At 39.2% G+C, this 23,269-nt stretch overlaps 1 protein-coding gene across 5 annotated transcripts in view; it reads left to right on the plus strand.

The window, feature by feature from the left end:
* stard13b (StAR-related lipid transfer (START) domain containing 13b) overlaps positions 1–18,702 on the plus strand; it is a 105,746-nt gene extending 87,044 nt beyond the window's left edge. For all 5 annotated transcript variants that reach the window (XM_053507185.1, XM_053507184.1, XM_053507187.1 and 2 more), the window contains 13 exons: positions 3,291–3,362; positions 6,498–6,579; positions 9,758–9,821; positions 11,477–12,756; positions 14,333–14,503; positions 14,633–14,792; positions 15,174–15,372; positions 15,480–15,693; positions 16,501–16,615; positions 16,754–16,990; positions 17,550–17,767; positions 17,919–18,095; positions 18,467–18,702. In XM_053507185.1, coding sequence (XP_053363160.1) covers positions 3,291–3,362; positions 6,498–6,579; positions 9,758–9,821; positions 11,477–12,756; positions 14,333–14,503; positions 14,633–14,792; positions 15,174–15,372; positions 15,480–15,693; positions 16,501–16,615; positions 16,754–16,990; positions 17,550–17,767; positions 17,919–18,095; positions 18,467–18,584 — 3,107 coding nt within the window. In that variant the 3' untranslated portion in view covers positions 18,585–18,702. The remainder of the gene's footprint in view (positions 1–3,290; positions 3,363–6,497; positions 6,580–9,757; positions 9,822–11,476; positions 12,757–14,332; positions 14,504–14,632; positions 14,793–15,173; positions 15,373–15,479; positions 15,694–16,500; positions 16,616–16,753; positions 16,991–17,549; positions 17,768–17,918; positions 18,096–18,466) is intronic.
* The last annotated feature ends 4,567 nt before the right edge of the window (positions 18,703–23,269 follow it).

Here is a 23,269-nt window from a genome sequence, read left to right on the forward strand (position 1 = left end):
CTTCCCCAATTTATTGTTAATTATTTTGGAAATGGTGAGATTTCCAGTTATTGCAAGATGGTTGTTATTTTAGGAATCCTTAAAAATTTTGACGTCCCCAAATGTTGTAAACACCCCAAAATAAACCAGTGTCTTTTTATTTCTCCCAGAGATTTTCAGTAAACTCGAGGAGAAGTTAGGGTGAGGTTGTGGTTTGACTGATGCTAGAAGAGGTCCATGTGGTCCGGATGGTGGGTTTTGTGTACTTGGACCCATTTCTTCCTCGTGAATACAACCTGGTAGCTGGATACTAAGTTAATTTCCTATGAGTTTGATATCTATCAGTTATTTTCCTCTCTCTTTGCTGTTTAGCGCTGTTGTGCTCAGCTTTTCCATTTTCCTCTTCCTCTCTTTCCGATTCCTCAGCATTTCCTTCATCGCTCTGAACACTGTTGATGTCACATCCAAACGGGAAACAAAGAAGCCTGTTTTTCTCAAAACAGCTTTCTGAAATGTGGAAAGAAAATGTCAATAGGACAAAATTTTGGAGGCTTTTCAAGTAAACCACTGTTTAACAAAAATAGTGGCTCAGGGGGAAGCACTGTTGCATCGCACCTCTAGGATTGGAGGCTTTAGTCTGTGTGTGGAGTTTACATGTCCTCCCTGTGCTTGGGTTTCTCCAAGTCCAAAGGCATGCATTGTAGGTTGATTAGTGCTTCCAAATGACCCATATCGTGTGAATGTGTGTGTGCGTTCCCCATCCATGGTGTCGCCCACCAGTTCTCATGACCACAAACAAAACAAGTGGTATGGGAAATGAATGAATAAATGCATTCCAATAAATCTGCAATGGTTTCTCTCATTAAGGTGTGGCACAATAATGGTAAAGTTGGCACCTCATAGGGTTTTGCTGTTTTCATGCCTACAGATTTCATGCACATTTCAGTCTCACGTGGCCTTCATGTCACGTCAAAGCCTGCCACAAACGCCTCATCGCTAAAACCAGCGCTAAAACCAACTAAAAGCACCCATTGTTTATTATTTCCACCACAAGACTCCATCGCTCATAATAGGTGTGACGAAGATCCTTTCGGTACGTCAATCAGTGTCCCCCCTTGGGGAAGCGTCCATAAAAGCCTATAAATTTAAAGAGTAACAGATATCTCCCAGAAGATATCTGCGTGTCATCTAGAAGATCCTGAGCGCTTTGTCTAACTGCATACCAGTCTGTATTCACGCAGGGACAGGGAGAAAGAAAAACAGACCAGATGTGGCTCGGGACTAAAAATAGTCGTGACAGTCCAGGAGAACAGGAGTCGTCTCGAGTCGAGGCCGTTCTCGGTAATGAGAAATCTTGTTTGGAGAATCTGAAGAGGTCGGTTTAAAAGCACAAGGAGAAGTTTCCATCACAGCATCAGGAGATGTTATGGAAAAAGAGGGGAAAAAAAGGACGTCATTGAAGAATCTGCGTGTTAATGTGCGATGACGTGAAGTGGAACAGCGTTACCATTCGCTTTCCTCCACACCGGCTGGATTAATAGCTGTTTTCTATGCTGTATTGTTCTGGGTCCTGGACTTATACCGGTGTGTCTGTGTGAGTTATTAGTTTGTACCTAAACAATCCAGATCACTAAGCAATGCCTTAACCCTAGTTCACACCAGCACCTGAGATGCTGCATGTACCACTTGGAGTGACCAGGACTCTTATTCTCTTATGGCTCATCATTCAGCATTTGTTTTTCTTGTTTCCTTTTAGACTAAGTCCTTAAACTTGAACAATGCATTTACGAGGGTAAAAATCTATTGCTTGATTTACGTTACGTCCAACATTTTTTATATGTAAACTGTAGTAGCTATGTACACTTTTTTTTATGCTTCGATTTTAAATGTGTCTATGGACATTACCAAAAGGTCTTAAATGATGCCAAAATTAAAGGAAAGCTATTTTTTTTTCTTTTTTTGAACAGTAAACAGAAAGTAATTGCAGTTAGTACCGGACAATATGGGCTCAGAATCAATAGCATGATTATTTAAACATTTTATCATTATTTAAAAATTTTTGCCCTAATAGTTTACGGATAAAGTATGTAAGTTTTGTCCGTCTGTAAGAAAGAGAAAAAATAAAATGAAAAGTCACTATACCAAATACAGGCTCATCCTTGGCAGACGCTAATATTAACGAGTATGCAAATGCAACGATCACGTGACACGGTACCAAAACAAACAAGATGTCGGGAACCCAAACAAGTGAAGATTTTTCTTGGCTGATTACGTATAAAACTTGCTTCTTTTTTTTTTTGTTGCCGAGTTGGCTCTGTGTCCGCCATGAGGGTTGTTTGAGGAAAATTATAATGAGGTCTCAGGTCATGTGATCTCAGCGCCACGGAAGGGAGGTTGGGCCTAGTTAGCATACTAAAACAATTTTTAAAAAAGATTTTTTTTTTACAAACAGATGTGCAAATCCAAGACAATAACAGAATAAGCTCGCGGTTTTTATGAATATTCTTTTCATTTGTGTAAAGTTGTATGTGTTGTATAGTCGGACTCGATCTTTGAATTGATACAGCGGAACTGAAGAACATGGCATAGGATTGGTCCGGTCTTATTTATTATAATTTTTTCTTTTTTTATTGCATGGATAATTAGCATACAACTCAAAATGAAAAATATATGAAAAGTCCCTTCTTACTGTCTTTTTTTTCTGTTAAAAGGAAGCAGATTGTAATAACGTCCTCTTATTTCGTCTTCAAGTGTAAGATGTAGTTTGCAAGGTTAAAGCTACGGTAGTAAGGTGATTACAGTGAGAACTCACTCACACGAGTGTATGATTTAAAAGTGAAATGTAAATGTCCTTAGGTGGAGTTTTAACTGGTGTAACTGGTCTGATGCTTCTGATTATTTACACCACTTTATTAAAGGCTGGTATTAATAAGGGTACATAACCTCTATCCGAGCACTTTATAGCACGTGATGTAAACTTACATAAATATTTATACAGCATTGCTAAAAGGTTGAGAGTACTTGTAATCAGTTTTCATGTGTGATTTAACTCCACTTTAACTCAAGTGACATAAGGTTGTTATAAAACTTTAATACAGTTGTATTATGAAAGCTAACACCCGTTGTTATAAGAAAGGCTTTACAGTATGAAGGTGTGATGATCGGTAATGTTTCCAAAATCCCTTTTTAAATGAGCAAACTCTAAATGAAAGTCAATATGATTTAAGTGATTTTTCCACTACAAATGCAAACATATCTATAAATCCGTGTTGTACATAAATCTCAAGGGAATTCTTGGTTATGTTTTGCAGAGATTGAAGCGAAGGAAGCGTGTGAGTGGCTCCGGGCTGCAGGATTCCCGCAGTACGCTCAGCTTTTCGAAGGTAACCCCTCCACAAACACTTCAACCACCTAAAAACCCAAGACCTCGTCCCACCCTAAAAGCGAAGCCATACTGTACACACTGTACGTTTACTTATCTTACAGAAGCCCCAGCGCTACCACATTCAGCCTTTTCGAACGGCCTCATGGCGTCACCGCCTGACCAAGATTGTGATTTTAGACCGACGTTGCTAGTTTTGGAAGTTGTTTCAGAGAAGCTCGGACGTTTAACAGAGACCCGCGCTAATTCATTCGTCGTGCGCGGCGTGTCCGCGACGCATCGCTGTTTCATTTGTGCAGCTGCTGAATGGGGTCTGGAAAAAGGAGTAACGTTAACGTTCGTTAAAGTTAGCGCTGACAGAAAGGAGGACGGACTCGGACCAGTGTGAGTTGCAATCCAAACATCACTCAAAGAGAAAGGGCATGGGAACGACGGCGTTTCATCAGCGCTGTAAAAACAGTCTTCCGTCTTCGTAAAGAGAGGCTTCATCCGGCATAGAGACTTCAGATTGTACAAAGTAGATGTTAAAGAGGCCCCGCTTTTACTGCTAAGGAAAAGTGCAATGAAAGCAAAGTTCAAGTGGTTTTAGGAAAATGTGCTAAATAAAATACGGGAAATCTTCCTGGAAGTTCACATTTACTATAAGTTATATATCACAGTCTTAAATCGGATTGATCAGAGGGTGTTGATTAGGTTAATTTAGTAGTAGCAGCATTATTAGTAGTGTTGTGGAAGTTGCATATAGTTTAAATCTATTAATAAAAAAAAAAAACACGGAAGGAGTCTCCAGTGTCACCGTCTTCAAATCTTCAGTACAGATGAACTTTTGCATCCTTTTAGTTTTCTTGTCTTCGGCGTTTGGCCGCATCAAAGTATACTGTACATCCGTCAATCATCTTCCTGTACAGTAACTGCATGTGTTTTAGTAGAGCCGGTGGAATAATATTCGGCGAACTATTATCCATAAATATTTTGGATTATCTTATCGTTGTTTAAATACAGTGGATTGTAAAAGCTTGTACACCTTCAGGACACGATTAAGGTAACGCGCAAATGTTATTTATAGTAAAATGTGTTAGGAATTATTATGTTAGGATTACCTCGTGATTATCTCTCGTAACAAATTGGACAAAAGGTTTGTTGAATACGAACTTTTTGGACGTGAATATCTTCCAAGATACATGATTATTATGTTATATACATAATGTTATTTATATATATTTAATTAAATACTCGCAATATATTTTATTTATAAAAATACATACTTCAATTTTAAAAAAATCTTTTTTTAAATTAGGCACAATAAGGAGAAAATAACAAAAATGTATACTAAAATAGAACAATTCTAACAATACATTATAATAAACATCAAGATCAGATTTAAGAGCCGCTGAGAGGCTAATGAAGGAGTGGCGTTTACGCTGTGGGCGCGCTGCACAAGGGATTTCATCACACTACATAAAGTGGAGCATCTTTTAACCTTTTTAAAATAGTTTATTTCTGAAATATATTTTTATTTTTATATATGGAAAGACTACTGTAGTTAAAATTTATTGCTAGTTCAGTTTTTTGTTGGTTTTTATTTATTTATATATTAATTTATTTAATAAATTTGGCATTTCCTTTAATTGACTGTGCACTAAACAAAAAACATAATTTTTTAAGCATAATTAAAAAAAGAGCACAATTTACATTTAAGTAAAATATGTAAATTGACCAAAAGAAATTAAAATCGTTTTTTTTAAACTTAGTTTAAAGTAAAGTTAAGGGCCTAGTTCCATTCCCAGCCAATGCCCGAACTCCAGCCATTGCACATGCAGTGCCGGTCCCAATCCCGGATAAAATGGGAGGGTAGCGTCAGGAAGAGCATCCGGCATAAAACCTGCGCCAAGTTGTGTGCTGATCGGATGCTCCGTCGTGGCGACCCCTCAGTGGCAGCAGCTGAAAAACTAACAACAAGCGTATTACAAACCCAATTTATTTCAGTAAAGTAGACATAATATCAATATGCGAAAATCTATCAGTGTTTAAAGAGTTTTCACTTTGTGAGCGTGTGAGAGGATGCAAGTGCAGATAAAACAAAAGAGAGCATCAGTCACATTTATAAACAGGCTTTAAAAATGGGCTTGGGTCAATTGATGAGCAAAGAAGCATAAAGATTCAATTCTTTTTTTCACTGTAGCCATGTTTGTCTGTATTGTCTCATCAGCTCCCCCTTCTGCTGCTGCTGATCTGATACACACTTCCTAAGTCTTCTAAGAATCATTAACTTGACAACGTTTTTTTTTTATAATAAAATCAGGGAATACACTTCTGACGCTTCAAGTTGAAAGATTATGAGCATTAATTCATCCTGATCGCAGGTTATTAGTGAATGAGTGTATTCGAGATTCCTCGAAAGTTCATTGAACAGAATAAGACTGAAGGAGCTTTAAATCTAACCTTTTCTGAAAGGGCTTTACCCAGAACCTGTAAGCGTGGACCAGGAGGAGCCTCCTTTAGGTTACATTAACACCAATACATTATCCAGGAATTACAAACGCCAGACCGAATAAACCTGATGGACAGCTAGATACACACACACAGACACACACCATGATTCATTCACTCCATAAGAACTGTTCTTACGTCTTACAGACAGCCCGTCTTTTCATGCATTTGGCTTTGTGGCGTTAGAGCAGCCAGCCTGTGGTTTTCCTTTAATGTGAAACGCAGTACCGTTTCCTCAGAGTAAAAAGAAAAAACTTAATTGCACCCGTGGAATGTGAGTTTTTAGTGTAGTCTGGATCTGGCCGTGCCGTTGCACAAGCTTGGCGCCGTGTTTCTTGTAACACGTAATGCTCGCACAAGGCCCGGGGAATACCGGATGAACGTTGCCTTTTTTAATTAGCATGCAGATTTCCAAAACAAGTTAGCTGCTTTGTCGGCCTTGGCTATCACTTTTGGAAAGAATGCGGTGCTTAGTTTAATCTTTTTTTTTTCTTTCCCCCCCTTGAAAAGCCGAGTGCTTCTGCTTTTAATTCGAACATGCACAAAACATTTAGGCTCATCCGATTAAGGAGCAATTAATACTGGAGCTCGTTATCGGAGTGAGAAACAGCGTTGTTTGATTGTATGATGTTTCTTATAATTGTAGATTCACAGTTTCCCATCGACATTACGCCTGTGAAGAAAGATCACGACTTCTTGGATAAAGACCTCGTGGAGCCTTTGTGCAGGTAAGAAATAATTATACATTACACTACTGTTCAGGGCCTGGTTCAGTCTGCTCCCAGTTACTCAGATACTAAATAAATGACCAAGGAACCTGCAGCCAAAACATGGTACGGGTGCTAAAAAAAATCTCACCTAGGTGATAAAGTGGATTTCCAGATGTTACACCATTTTTCATAATAATTCTTATCTCACAATTCATGCTTAGTTTTTTGTAAATATGCTACACATTTATATTTTTATCATATAAAAATAAACACATTTGCTAAATACAATTTATGCCTGTAGTGTCTGTAACTTTTTGCAATTCAAATCTTTCAACGATCTTAACTGTCACTCAGATGAAACTTGGTCGATTTAGAGTTCACATTAAAAAATACATAAACCTGAATAAGTGTATTATTTCTACAGTAAAATGCAAAATTGTTAAGATATTTCAACATGACATTGATATGGTTACGGACACTACAGATTTTTCGCTTAAAAGATTTTACCAAAAAGAAATTATAAGCGACAATTTCATTTTAAATGATTATTTCAGCAAAAACAAAAAAACAAAAAAACATCACAGTTTTGCAGTGTCTTTATGTTCTTCAATTTTTTGAACAACAAATATAAACTCAGGTCTAATATGGCATTTACAATCATAATGAAAATAAAATTACATTTTAAGAATTATTTACGCTCTGCATCAGCCGAAAGTTAAATCAGCACCAATACTGTGTTTTGGCCGATAGAGTCTTACTCATTTAAGCAAGAAATCTATATAAAAGGAAAAAACATTTAGGGAAAAAAGGGGAATATATGGCTCAGTCTTTAATATCATTCCATTTGGTAAGTAGTGCACTTAGTGGAGTGCACTATAAAGTCACTGTTAGTTGCTTGTAACATTTTTAGTTTTTAATTTCCTTGCTGGGAGTTGTTATCTAGGTTTCTGATCATGATCAATGTATCAGTTATGATGACTGGATGAGCGTTATCATGTAAAAACAAGGGTTTATTTGAGTTTATTTTCATTCCTTTACTTTGATTTGATTATCCCTTACACTGATTCCACCCTAACCGTCCATAACCGTCCATAACATCCATAAGCTACGCTTCTCCTGCTTCGTTCAGTGCTTGTTCGTGCATGTACATACTGACGTGAAAAGAACCAGTCCAGCGATTCCGGTCGTCATGGAGACCGGCACGGCAGGAAAGCACGGGGGCAGGAGAGCGAGACGCGCTTCACACGACTCGCTCCGCTCTGACTCTAAACAACCCTTAAGCAACTCATCGAAATTCCAAACCAGCTCGCCGTTGGATCCAAACAATGCGGCTACCTCCCGCGTCTTGCTCTCATTCATCCGCTGTGACTTTTCACTCCTCACTCAAATCCTCAGGGAAGCAACAACTTCATTCCAGAGTGTATAATCCTCAAGGATCTCCTCGAATGCAAAGTGTTTAAGCATCAGAAGCCGAGTCAATATTGTGATCTTCCTAATAATATTACTGCCGTACTCCTTTTTTTTGTAGGGCGCCATTACTTTTGTCAGTTGACCGGCCAGTCTTATTTGTCTTCATTTATGTCAGGTCATTAATAGGAAGTTGATTGATTATTGCAAACCGTTTAATTAAATTTGTGTGTGTAACTGAAATAAGTAAGTGATTTAAAGCTGACAGTGTAATCCATTTATAAAATCTCGTTTCTTTTTAAAAAAACACCACACTTCTTCGGTAAACGACCCTGTGAGGGATTTGCAAATAAATTTATATCCAGCTCGGAAAAATGAGGCCCATATTGCGTGTATCGTTTGTTTCTTGTACCGAGTGTGTATTGCCAAAAATGATCTCACACGGGAATTAGACATAATATTATTACGTCCCTGCTGCCGATTAAACTTAAATTGGATGGAAAATTAAGATTTCAAGCTGTTGTGGTTACAGAGAGCATCAAATAAGCTGGCTGTAAAAATCCTTTTTTTAAAAAAAGTTTTTCATTAAAAAAAGAAAAAAATTATATATATACACTTCGGCACGATTATGTAATTACGTAAATCAATAATATTGTATTAATTCGGTCTGACCTCGTGATAGACAATTTTTTTATAATGATACATATATTGTTAAAACCTTTAATAATAATAATAATAATAATAATAAATGCCTTCTGTGTGGCACAACAGAAAAAGCTTCACCCTATCATGTAGATCTTGTGAGCTCTAATGTTGATCACGGGAACGCCATTAGTAGCCCGGGAGTCCAAACGAGCGACTGTCTCTGTCTCTATCTGTCACTGTCTCTCGCTTCTTTACCAATCACAGCGCTGTCAGGCAGAATTGGGCGGATAGCACTTCCATCCAAGTGTGTCAGGTTGTAGATCCTTTTCCCATGACTCCTTTTTGTTTTTTGTAAATCCTTGTCCTTGGTTCTAAGAGTTCCCAGTCGTTCCATCTCGCCTCTTTAGCATTACATCTCGTTGACGTTCCCATTTATCTGCCTTGTTTTAAGACCCTCAACTCTCATCAAATGGTCAAGATCTGTTCCCGGACAATACATTGTCAGAAAACTCATCATCAACATACCGTAAATCATGCTAACCCCCGTTTCCTTGCGCAAGCCCTTCGCATGGAACGTGTCATCACTGTTTCCATCTTTGACGCTGTTGTTTTTAGTGGCTATTTATACCTCGAGCGAACTTTCCCACAAAGCCTGTGCGGCCAAGCTCTAAGAGATGTTTTTCACCGTTTATTAGCGATCTGGAATAAAAAGCAACAAGTATTTATTATCTAATGTGACCATTTAATGGAATTTATTTACAGAACAGCTAATTTCTTACGAATGGCTTCACAGAGAAGATTTTGAGCTCTTTAGAAGAAGGAAGCACCGATCATTTGTCTTGTCAGGCGCATAACAGAAGGGGTTTGTTGCACCATATTAAAAGCTCTTCAGATACTTGGCGTAGCTGGACAGCTGCTCCTTAACAGGCTCTACCCATTAGAACCAGAGCATGGAGCTGATTTCTACAACTAATTAGGTTTACCGCTAGCCAGAGCTAGTGTTTAGGCAGGAAAAGACAAGCTCTTTATCAGATTAACTCAGAAACTGTTTTCCCCACCACCGCTGCTGCTGCTGCTGCTGTACCTCACATGGAGCACGGGAGGCTTCCTTTACAAGAAACGTTTTTCTTTCTTTCCCTTGCAGGCGGCTCAACACGTTAAACAAGTGCGCCTCTATGAAACTGGATGTGAATCTTCCGAAAAAGAAGGTAAGCATATCTGTTTTTATTTCCTGTCGACTGTGTGTAGTTCACATGACTACAGTACGTGAGCATCAGATTTCATGGTTATTATGTGAACGCTATTTTTTTGCATTATTTAAAGAACCACATTCCAGTCTCCACATGCACGTTTCACCCTCCCAGTATAGATTTTGTGATATTTGATCATCTCTCATTTTGTGGTGGGAGGTGATCAGGGCATTTTCTCAAACAAAACAGCCCGTTAGCGAATTGTTTCTCCTTTCGCAATGACTGAGACTTGATTTACAGCTGACAGGAAACTGATACTCTTTGTGACATAACACTTGGTTTACAATATAGCTAGCATTTTATTAATAGTGTTTTTTCACTTTGCTTTTAATTTGTGAGTGGGTGAGAGAATGGGTTTCCCTAGGTCAACTAGTATTTTTTTTTTTCAGTTCTTTTGTCTACACTGTCTGTACAAAAGGTTATTAGTCCGATTTAACATGGTAAGAGTCTCTTACCTAGGTGAAAAAGTGAATGTTCAGATAGGATCATATAACACAATTTTTTAAATAATTTTTATAATTTAATTGCTTTTTATCTCCATCTACAATACGCATTTATATTTTTATCAAATCAAAAGAAACACATTTGCTAAATACAATTTCATGCACGTTTAAGTAGTGTCCGTAACTTTTTGGAAGTCAAATCTTTCAATGATCTTAACTGTCATTCAGACGAAACATGGGTAGTTCAGATTACACAAAAAAAAAAAGTGAAAAAGTGTATTATTCTAAAATGCTTAATTGTTAAGATATTTCATTGTGAATTTGACATGGTTACGGACACTACAGATTTTTTACTTTTTAAGCTTTTACAAAAAAAAATTTAAGTAACAATTTTTACAGGTCATATACTTTTAGAAGCTTACACTAATTTCAGTATGAATACTCATAAAGAAATATAAAATAATTAGCATTTTAAATGACTATTGTTTAAAGTGAGCCAGTATAACACTGAAAAATGGCCATTTTTGGAGCACATATAAAAATCATCTCGGCTGAAGTTAGCAATTTGTGAGTGGGTGAGAGAATGGGTGAATAGTGAGTGGGTGAGAGAATGGGGGAGAATAGAAATTTTTTTAGGGAAGTAAGATTGGTCACTTCCGAGGTAAAGCATAAACTTTAGAAGTTGCTTCTTTGGCACACACATTTTCTGTATTATATGTATAACATAAAAAAATAACATAAAATCAGCACCAATATGCAAAGAATGAGAAGAGTATGTTTAAACATAGCCAATGAGAATGTATATTCAGAGGACAGAATAGTAGGTACATGCAGATACATAAAGGGCAATGCAGATTTGGGTAAATGATAAGTAGATAATATGACTGAACAGCAAATTTGTGATGGAGAGCTACATGCATAATTGAGGATGAGTAGAGGATGTGTCCTGTCGTGTACATATAATAACTGAGAACATAATCAATGTCTTCAAACAGGAAGAAGTTTGCCGAGACAGTCATATGAGGCTTGTACAAGGTTATATAGACAATATAGTTGCGAGAATGTGTCGTGTCCTTATATGAGGACATGTGCCTCTCTATAGTATAACTTATTCTGCAGAATATGTGAATATTTGTAATTTAAACCAAGCACGCTTTCTTGTTCCTACAGGGTGAGGACTCGGACTCAGATGACCTGTTCGCCATTAGCGACAAATGGACCTTTGAATGGAGCAGTCGTCGCTGGTCCCGTCTCCTTGACGAGGCGGGGCCGAGGGAGCCAGGGGAGGAGTCAGTTCTTCGGGCCACCCCCAGCAGCGAGAGTGTCCTGACAGACCTGAGTGAACCTGACGTCTCATCCTTACACAGTGAAAGCAGCAGTGGAAGCGCGGGAGTCCGAGCTCACAGTGCGGACGACTCGGACTGCTCGCGCTGTGCCTGCTCAGACTCAGGTGCCATGCCCAAGCTAGGGATTGCCCATCATTCCTCAGACCATCCTTGCTACTCCTCACTTCCTGTCAAGCATGGCAAGCTAGCCCGGACACGGGCCAATGACTTCCTGCGACACATGGAGACTCTGCGGTCGCGTGAGGCAGCAGAAAATGGGTGCAGGACTTTGGTGATCAGCGCACCCATTCTTCAGGATGAACCTCAAGCCTTGAAGGCTTTTAATTGCACGGAGATTAATGGCCATGGTGTATTGACGTCACACTCGAGCAGTGAAGGTAGCAGCAGCCAATCCGGTGGCAGCACTGTCAGCACTCCAAGTCTGAAGGAACGCAAAGCCCACCGTGATGAGTACAAGCGGAGTGGCATGTACCTGGATGACCTGGATGTGTTCTCTGGAATCGTTCAGGGTAAACGCAATGAATTCCGCTCTTACGAAGACCTGGTAGTGCACATCCCGAAAGACCACAAACCCGGAACCTTTCCGAAGGCTCTATCAATTGAAAGTCTTTCACCCACAGCTGCACCTCTTAGCAGGGTTCCTGAACCCCAGCGTCAGCCAACCATGAAAGAGCACAGACCTGTTACACAGTGTTGCTCCCGCGGTAGCCGCGTCAGCATCTACGACAACGTACCCGGCTCACACCTCTACGCCAGCACCGGGGACCTTATCGATTTGGAAAAAGAGGATCTGTTTCCACATTTGGACGATATCTTAAAGCATGTGAATGGCCTGCAGGAGATTGTGGATCACTGGTCCAAGAACGTTTTGCCTACAGGAGAGAGTGCAGAAAAAGCCAAGTTGGAGCAGGATGGGAAAGGTCAAGGGAACACGCAGTCCACGAGTCACATCACGCTGGATTTGGAGGGTCAGTCAGTGCTGGAGGGGCAGGTTACCCCCAGCGATGGGGACAGGGATGGCGTTTCTCTTAATGAAATTGAATCTACGGGAATTAGAGAGAGGAGAGACTCCGGGGTCGGGGCATCGCTCACCCGGCCAAATCGGTAAGATTTAGAGCTGTATAAATGTTTTTAGTTGTCAATTGTTTTTATTAATCTGTTATGAACTACAGCACACTTTCGTCAAAACAAAAGGGTTACATAGGTGTCCAGATACCTTCTAAGGCAATTTTCACACTTGGGTAGAAGCCCCAGTTCTGGGCTTGTTTAGGGGAGGGACTCCCCCCAATCACTGGTCTCCTTTTACAAGTAAGGGGTCGTGAATCAAGTTTGCAATTTCCGCTTTTTTTGTGCTTGCAAAGTGGTTAGCAGTAGTGGCATCTGTTTGCTGTTATTTTTATTTTTATTTTTTTTTCTGTGCTATCAACATTCTATAGGCACTCAACTGTAATTGCTGTATGCATGTCATGTCCTCTTATGAGAATATCTGCAAACAAGAAGCCACTCTATTATAAGATGATGCACTACGTGCAAGCTCAAGACCACCTCTTTTAGAAGGACCGGTGATCGGTTCTCTGGAATGCTCTCGAGTGCTGTAAAGGGGTTTTTACAAATCATTGAACATTGCAAAATCCTAGATAGGTTCAAGTCTGGAGAAAGGGAAGTGATCTTAGAAAACAGGATTCTTAAAAGAAAAATTTGAAGTTTGAAATTATGCAAAATTCACTTTTTTTTAATTATTTTAGACATTTACTGTGGGGTGGGGGGGACCTGGGACAGAAACATTCCCTGCTTTTGGTCATTCTTGTATTAAAAGATTAGATATTTACCCTTCTGTGACCTCATATGCGATGAGACCCTCCCCCAATGGGGGGATTGGTTGGCTCAGCACTAGTTCATTAATATTGCAGGAAAAGTGAAATAAAGCGAGTTTGATGTATAAAAAGATGCATTACAGTATATAAGGGGAATTTTAGCTTCAGCTTTAACACAGAAACACTTTGGGTGAACTCTGAGACCTGGGTGGACTTGTTAAAGAAATAGTAATATATGGGACGATAAACGATTCATCCAGAGGAACAAAGAATTTGACAATTATTCATCCAAATGAAGTGATGCAATCATTAAAAAAATATGAAAACAAACTTCAGACGATGATGGTGTTGCCCTGTGTGTTGATCCATGTAAGAAATTGCACCTTGTCAGTGGACTATTGCATCATTTGAGGTTCAAGAGATGTCTTACCTTATTGACTTACTTACTAAACTCTTTAAACCTGGACTTGTACCAGCATTATATACTCTATAAATATCTCATTTTGGCACCACATATGACCTTCATACGAGACTTTAATGCATGTATTGAAGAATGACATCATGCATTTTTAAACCTGCGAAATGTTTCTAAACAAATTGTGTTTCTTTTATCACTTTCATGTTCATACAAGTCTCTATACACCATATAAACCAGTATTTATTAGGACATGTAAACCAGCGCTGCTGTTCTAGACAATGAATCAACACATTCTGACCAATCAGATTCGAGAACTCATTGTAGATGTTCTTATATTTATAATGTTATTGTAATGATGTGGAGTGTTCTATACATCTGTACATCTGTATGACACCACATTTCAGCCATGACTGCCTTTCTAAAAGATAGGCCTCTGTTCTTTAATCAGTTTGCGATGGCCGAGTTTCCAGATCTCCAACCGTCTCAGCCATTCAGTGGCATCTCTACAGATCACCAACCAATCAGCAGCACAGCTCAGCCTGCTGCAGAAGTTCTCCCTGCTGCGCCTTACCGCCATCATGGAGAAGTACTCCATGTCGAACAAGCATGGCTGGACCTGGTGAGAATTCAGTTTTGTAAATATTGCAGGATTTTAGTAGTCTTGGTTATTCTTTAGTAATGAGGTAAGGCATTTTAGATGGCATTTAGAAATGCATTAAGATGTTTGACGGCATTCCCTGTGATGCAGGTCAGTGCCAAAGTTCATGAAGAGGATGAAGGTTCCTGACTATAAGGATAAGAACGTGTTTGGTGTTCCTCTCATCGTGCACGTCCAGCGTTTTGGTCAGCCGCTACCTCTGGGCCTCCAGCAGGCTCTCCGCTACCTCAGGAGCCAGTGTCTCGACCAGGTACGCCAAAAGTAAACAATTCACACTGAGAACAAAAACAGGTTCTACATTCCCGTTATTTAAAACTATTTGCTTACCGCGACAATAAAAAAAGGTACAAGATCACTGCAGAGATTTTGACTGACAGAATCTGATTAAATACCGAACTGTCAATTTTGATCAAAGCGTGATGTTCTTTGTTGAAGATAATCACACGCAGCTATCAAGGATTAAGAGATCTTTACAAAGGCTTCTTTCATGTTTCTTTCAAACAAAGTTTTCCCCCCCAGTCGATCGTTTTTTAGGTTTTTTTTTTGCCTATTTGCCAAAATAAATACAGATGGGTTTTCCCAGACCACCACACAAATCTTTACAATTTATACTGTCTTTAATAACCTCTAGGTGGGTCTTTTCCGCAAGTCCGGGGTCAAATCTCGCATCCAGGCTCTCAGGCAGATGAACGAGAACTCCCCGGAGGACGTGAATTACGAGGAGCAGTCCGCCTACGACGTAGCTGACATGGTCAAGCAGTTCTTCAGAGATCTTCCCGAGCCGCTGCTCACCAGCAAACTGGGAGAAACCTTCCTTCATATTTATCAGTGTAAGGAATTAAACCCTTGAATTGTTCCATCCGTAGTCCAGTCGGACATATTATCTAAAATATGTCTTGTCTTGTTCACTTGTCTGATCTGTTTGTTTTCTTTGTAGACGTGCCTAAGGACCAGCGGTTGCAGGCGGTCCAGGCAGCCATCATGTTGATGTCCGACGAGAACCGGGAAGTCCTGCAAACCTTGCTGTGCTTCCTCAGTGATGTCACTTCGTCTGTGCAGGAGAATCAGATGACGCCCATGAATATCGCCGTGTGTTTAGCGCCTTCGCTTTTTCACCTCAATATTTTGAAGAAGGAGAACCTCTCACCAAGGTGGGCAATCACAGAAAGTGGAGGTGGTTGAAACATTTAGGGTACACTCACATCATCAGACACATTGCTCAATTGGATTCGCATGTTGTGATGCTTAACATTCGTAAGATGCAAAAAATATACGTGGGGTTTTGCTCTGAAGGATGACAAGCAGTCCGTCTTCTGTATTTGTTGAGGTCCAGCAGAAGGAAGATAGCCAGATGCCTCGCTTTAGCTATAGCGCTAGCTGTTAAATCCCTGTCCTGCCATGCATTTCGATCTGTCCGTTCTCACCCAAGTCACATGACCACTTATGGGATATGTATCCGATATAGGACCATGTATGAAAGTGACTCTGATCTGATCGGCCAAACAATTGTGCATTCAGACAGCCCTAAAAAAAATCTCATATTCAGCTTAAAAAAATCCGAATGAAAATGACTTTACCCTGATAATGTGAACACAGCTTTGGTTTGCTTTCTTATAAAACAAAAGATGATCATGGTTTCAATCCTTGAGAATCTTCACGCAAGCGGAAGGAGCGGATAGCGCTGTCCTCCCATAATAGTCTTCGGCCCTCCAGACCGAGTGGTAGTAGCCTTAATGTGGGAGCCCTCTAGTGGCAGGGAGGAATTAAACGCGACTAAATTAGGGAGAAAATTTGGGGGAAAAATTAATAAAATAAAAAAAATGTCTTTTGAGACAAAAATATTAAAAAATTTAAAGCAACTACACTATGTCATACTTATGTCTGTAATACTGGTAATGAATGGCATTCCAAAGTTTCTGAGTATATTTAGAATTGAAGTTCTGCTTTTGTGCTAACAGAACCATGCAGAAGAAATACGCCACTGGAAGACCTGACCAAAAGGACCTGAATGAGAACCTGGCTGCCACTCAGGGCTTGGCACATATGATCACAGAGTGCAACCGGTTATTTGAGGTGCGTCTTTTGTTCAGTGATATAAACAGTATAAATTAAGTATTCATTATGACCTTTTATAATAACCCAAACTTGATGCAATTTCGGGGGGAAAAAAATATAATACAGTAAATGTCTTTTCGTCCCTCCCCACCTTAGATTCCCCATGAAATGGTGACGCAGTCGCGGAACTCGTACGTCGAGGCTGACCTCCAGGCCCCGACGCTGGAGGACTTGTGTAAGCAGCAGCAGCATGATGAAGAAGAGGAGGAGGAAGGCTCCTGGCCAGTGCATTTAGATTCTCGACTTCAAGTCCTGCTCAAGGAGGCGCGAGACAAAGCCAAGGGCTGGGTGTCCTGCCCAAGCTCTGATAACACGGAACTTGCATACAAGAAGGTAGCGATGGAGACTCGGGCGTGTTTTTACTGGCTTAGTGTACTGCCTTTAGGGGTACATAAGGGAGATAAGACGGGAGCTGAATAAGCAGAATTTTTTTTCTACCTTAATTTGAAGTAAATTAGATAAGGTTAAGTTTATTAAGCTTATTAGAAGTGAGTACAAGGCTTTGATTCGCTGATTTTTTTTTTAAAGAAGAAAAGGAATGCTAGGTATTGATTCACTGATTTGTTGGATCTAACTTTTTTGTTAAGGCAAAAAATTTATTCAGTGATTTGATGATTGAGCGGGAACAACGCTAAATATTGATTGACTGATTTAAATAATCACTAAGTGGTTGATTGAATCACAGATTGTTTTTGGTAATCAAATTAAGGCAAAGTGTTGATTCTCAGTCCCTGAATCATATATCAAAGGGTAAGTATTGACTTACCGATTCAGTGACTCGCAGACAGTTTAGTAATCAGATCAAAGCTCAAAGTAGATCAAAGTCAGATCAAAGTATTGATCTGAATCTGTGATCAAGGCTAAATGTGTGAAATGTCCCTTTGACCCGCAGGTAGGTGATGGGAACCCGTTGCGGCGCTGGCGCGTCTCGGTGGAGGTGGAAGCTCCTCCGTCCGTGGTGCTGAACCGCGTTTTGCGAGAGCGCCACCTGTGGGATGTGGATCTGCTGCAGTGGAGAGTGTGTGAAGTGCTGGACAAGCAGACCGAGGTCTTCCAATACGTCCTGAACCGCATGCCCCCTCACCCCAGCAGGGACTTTGTAGTGCTCAGGTGTGTGACAACTTACATATTTGAAAATAATTCTTACACAGAATTATTGGCACCCTATATAAAATTAAACAGCAACTAAAAACATACAGGAGATGTATTAACTCACCTGGAGCACCGAACACATCTTCATCCTGCCTGTGTTCGCTTTCAGGTCGTGGAGGACAGATCTACCTCGGGGCGCGTGCTCTCTCGTGTCTGTCTCCATCGAGCACGATGAGTGTCCTCTGGTAGGAGGCGTGAGGGGCGTCGTGCTTGAGTCTGGCTACCTGCTGGAGCCCTGCGGCTCTGGCAAGTCACGGCTCACACACATCTGCAGAGTGGATCTAAAGTGAGTATGCACGCCGTTCAGGCTAATTATATTCCTTTTTTTTTTATCTTCATAACCGCTATTACTACAGGCTACCTTAATACTGTAAGTGCTAATGAAAGAACAATTGAATTTGTACTTATTAAAAAATATTTTATTTCTTTTTTCAATAATCAAATCAAAGTCTAAAATGACACCCTGTATGTTATAACTAGTAATAATTTTTTTATTGTAGTAATTAATTATTAAAGACTTACTGATATTAATACCTGCTCATATACCTCCCGTACGTATCCCTCCCAATTTACGTGTTTGTCTAACAAGATTGACACATTTCAAATTGCATGCATAGTGTTAATAAGTCCCATCCATTTCTTTCCCCGTGTGTTCAGGGGCAGGACTCCGGAGTGGTACAACAAGGCGTTTGGTCACCTGTGTGCCGCCGAAGCCGCTCGCATTCGCAACTCCTTCCAGCCAATTCATTCAGATGGACCAGAGACTAAAATCTGAGTCCCATGATGCCCTCCTGCATCTCTCTCTCTCTCTCTGAGGGACACCCTGGACCCAGGACACCCTTCAGCCAATGCTGTGACTCTTAAATGCCCAAAGTAGGGTGTGTGTGTGTGTGTGTGTGTGTTTTGGGGGGGGGGGGGGGGATACCTTAGCTTTCATGTTATTTGTCTATTTGTAATATTGTATAATTTGTAATTATCATTATTCATATTCTAATTAATTCTATTGGTACATATTTGCTGTGCACATAATCTTATACAATGTATACAACATCTAAGCTCTTAAATGCTTCTGGGAAGCATGTACTTTTTTTATTTTTTTTATTCAGATCTATATTAGAGTACACATGCTGCAAAACCGCATGCGTATTCTTGTACTTTGTGTCACAAGTGTATTTGTGTGTGTAATTTTCTGTGTGTGTGTGTGTGTGTGTGTGCACATGTATCCGGACATGTGACCTGTACAGAGCGTATTTTATCGAAAGGCTCGTGTAGTCTCAAGCATTTGGCCGTTATATATCTCATGATATCTCATTTGCACTGATATCGATGTGATTTATATGGTACACAATGTAGCTCAGATGTAAGCTGGTTTTACTTTGCCTCTTCCTTGTGGATCATTCGGTGTTTGTCTGAGAAATGGGTGTTATTTTATTGCATTTTATTTTAAAAACAAAACAAACAAACAAAAACAAAAAAAAAAACAAATACGACTTGGGTTTGACTTTTTCAGACCTGCTCTTGTAGTACTGGATTACGTAGAGGACAAGTCAGAGACAATGTCTTTTTTAATAAACTATACATAAATTAATTATAAATAACTGGTTGTGTGCATTTTATTCCCAACTTTACATTTACTGCATGGGTGATGCTACTGGGTTTATTTATTTTCTAGAATGAACGCATCCAAGACCTGTCCAAAATGCAGAGGACAGATAATGCAGACTGAATAAAGATTGTGTTTCCTTTGCAATTCCTTTTTCCAAATGCATTATGGGCTAACATAAGCAAAAGAGACAGCTGAGTAAAAACCTGAGAATTATGCAATATATTTGTTAAAAAAAACATTCTAATCTATTCACCATTAGCATTGAATAACAATCTGTAGTTAATTCACAGTGTTTTTACAAGTAGGTAGTATAATACAACATTTGCACAGGAATCTAAAGTGTATTAATGTAGGAAAAGATTCATACAGAATAATATACAGTACAGGATATATTATGAGGGATCCTGATTTAACAGAGCAATGGATAGCAAACAGCATTAAGAATCCAAGCACACTTTATTACAATATACACTGAAATTAAAATTGTTTTTATAATAATCATTATGTAAACAATGCTTATAACTGCCAGGTAAAAGTTAATAGAAGAGTATTATGTCAACCAAAATTTTTTTAATTAATTAAAAATGTAATTTAAATTAATTAATTAAAAAAACATGATTTAGGTTCTGACTTTTTTCTCAGAATGATTATTATAATAAAGTTATTTTAATCGCTGAATTCTAATAAGTATTATGTCAACCATAATTTATTTTAAAATTAAGTAATTATTTAGGTTCTGACTTTTTTTTCCCGAATTCTGACTTATATCTCAGAAATTTAATTATAATAAAGTCATTTTAATCTCTGAATTTTAATAGTTACTCAAATCGTTATTTATTATTAGTTATTTATTATTCAATAACAACTCAAATATTTATTTGTTTATTTATTTATTAAGGCCACTTCCATAAGTATCACACACATGCCATGACTCCGTTTTGTTTCTGTGGTATTTTGCGGTAACTTTTGCCATTATGTAGATGCATCCTGGTGTAGATCCAGTAGGAAAATAAATAAATAAATATATAAATAAATAATTTTAAAAAACAGTTATTGATGATGCAGCTTTGCAGAGAAGATTAGGGGCCTTGCTCCAGGGCCCACCAGAGGCAGCGTGCCAGTGCTGAGGCTTGAATCCTCTGATCATGTGATCAGTATACTCAGGTGTTAAACACTTATGCCACAATGTAGGTAGGTACCAGAGTGTTAACCGTATACAGTAGGTGTGTGTAGGCCACTAGGACCTCTTCTGTTCTGGTCAAGGGGACTGACTGCGAAACTTCTTTCCTTTCATACGATCGAACATCCCTTCATACTTCAAAATGTCAGAATTTTGGGTCATACTGTACATTTTATATACTATATACAATATAAAGTTTATAATATATGAGTTTGTGATGCTTGCAGTTTCACAGCTGATAAACCAGAAGCTATAAACTAAACTGATTTGAAGGCTACATTAGCCTTATAGCTTCACTGGGTTAAAGGGACAGTTGGATGTTTTTTGGCCAAATTATTATAAACTACTGAGGCATTAAAAGTGCAATTTCTGTTGCATCACTGAGCCTGATAATACTGTCCACTGAAAGCCTTTGGGGATATGAGTTACGGGTTATTATAAACGCACTAAAATGGCATAATCGACATTATAATAATATCATGTTAGAGTGAGTTAATGAGTTTCTCATGGTCTTTCATGCCTTTTGTGACTTTTACAATCACTTAAGTACATAATGCTTGATTTCTCATCAGCTGGTCAAAGAAAAAGTCTTGTTATTTCCCCTAGATGGCACTATGAGCTTGTCCTGATTTACACTGATCTTGGATTCATTAGTAAAAGAAAGTGCAGGAGCGTTTTAAAAACAGGGATTTTTCCTATTTAAAACAGACTAACTTAGTGTTTATGTAGATTCTTTAATGCACTTTGTAAATATTAATGAATCGTGTTGAATCTCGCAACCGTACGATAATATACTCTTACAATTCTCACACTCTGAGCTCTCTGAAACATCCATCTATAGTGAAACACGACCACAAGCACACAACAGGAGAGACAGGCGACGAGAAGCCAATTCACTTATAACAAAAGCAGAAAGTACATTGAAAATTAGTGCAGGGAGGAAGGCAGAGTTTCAGTTGTTTCAGTGACTTCAGGTTTGTACGATTGTAAAAAACAAAACAAAACAACATAAACAACAAAAAAAAACAGCTTTATTTATTAAAAAGTACAGTCCATATTAATAGTGCAGGTTTCAGGACCTGGGTCAGGTAAGGTCAGTGTGGTGGATCTTTATAACACAGGCGTCATGATATAATGGCCAGGAAGTGTGTGTTTGTGTGTGTGTGTGTGTGTGTGTGATGCGCTGCTGTTGATTTGATTTTTCATAAAGCTATAAAAGCTTACTATACAAAGTGTACTGACATGTGCTGTATAAACAGTGATTGAGCTTGACATGTCCTTATGCTTTCTCTCTCTCTCTCTCTCTCTCTCTCACACACACACACACACACACACACGATTCTTGTGAAGATTTTCCACTGACGTACACACAAGGTCAAAACCGTTAGATGTTCCTATCCTTGCCTGTGCACACACACACACACATATGTATATAGATACACATTTTTTAAAAAATGATACAGAATTAGGCGGCACGGTTCTGTAGTGGTTAGCACTGTCGCCTTGCACCTCCAGGTTCTGGGTTCGATTCCCGGCCAGGCTCGATTCCCGTCTCTGTGTGCATGGAGTTTGCATGTTCACCCTGTGCTTGGTGGGTTTCTTCCCAAAGACATGTACTATAGGTTAGGCTAATTGGTGTTCCTATAGTGTGTGTGCCCTAAGTCTCCTGAGATAGGCTCCAGGCGCCCTTGACCCTGAATACAGGATTAAGTGGTCATGACAGTGAGTGAGTGAGACAGAACTATTATGATTTATTTACAGTGTCATATTTTTATTATTTTTATCTTAGTTGTCAATAGTATATTCAAAAAATAACATTATATATTAATGTTTACTTCGGATGATTGATGTGATTGGATTTAAGAAATATCACAACACTACAGTGACAGGGGTAGCTCAGTGGTTAAGGCATTGGTCTACGGTTTGGAAGATCCCAGGTTCAAACCCCACAACCACCAAGTTGCCACTGTTGGGCCCTTGAGCGCGGCCCTTAACCCTCAACTGTTGAAATGTGTAATGAGATAAAAATTTAAGTTGCTCTGGATAAGAGCGTCTGCTAAATGTTAATTACAAAATGTTTCATCAGAGAATACTAACTAGTGTGAAATTAATATGTTTTTATAATACATCATAGTTTTTTCTTTCCACTTCTTCTTCTTTATAATAATTATAATAATGGTGGCACAGTGGCTTAGTAGTTAACGCTACACCTCCAGTGCCCGGGTGCGATTGGGGTCTGTGTTTGGTGGGTTTTCTCCAGGTACTCTGGTTTCCTCCCACAGTCCAAAGACATGCAGGTTGGCTAATTAGCGTACCCAAAATGACAGCCCTTACCGCTCACTTCACTAACACGATTCCTCCAAACAAAGCTGGTTCACTGAATCGAATCATCTTCATTCAGTAGGTTTAGAGATGCGTGCATGGATTTTGTTCACATTCATACCTGAAGCACACACTGCCTTAAACAGCACAAGCATTATAAGTACATTAGCATTTACGAACCATTATTTTTATCATGTGTGCAAGATAAAATCATGGTGGAAATGATGGCCAAATACTTCGAAGCTTCATACAGACCAGAGAAAAGAGAGACAACCCCAGAGGAAACCCACACCTGAGCTCAGGATCGAATGGGGAAGCCTGGAGCTGTGAAGCAGCAGCGCTCCCACCTGCC

The sequence above is a fragment of the Clarias gariepinus genome, chromosome 11, assembly GCF_024256425.1.
Source record: "Clarias gariepinus isolate MV-2021 ecotype Netherlands chromosome 11, CGAR_prim_01v2, whole genome shotgun sequence".
Lineage (NCBI taxonomy): Eukaryota > Metazoa > Chordata > Actinopteri > Siluriformes > Clariidae > Clarias > Clarias gariepinus.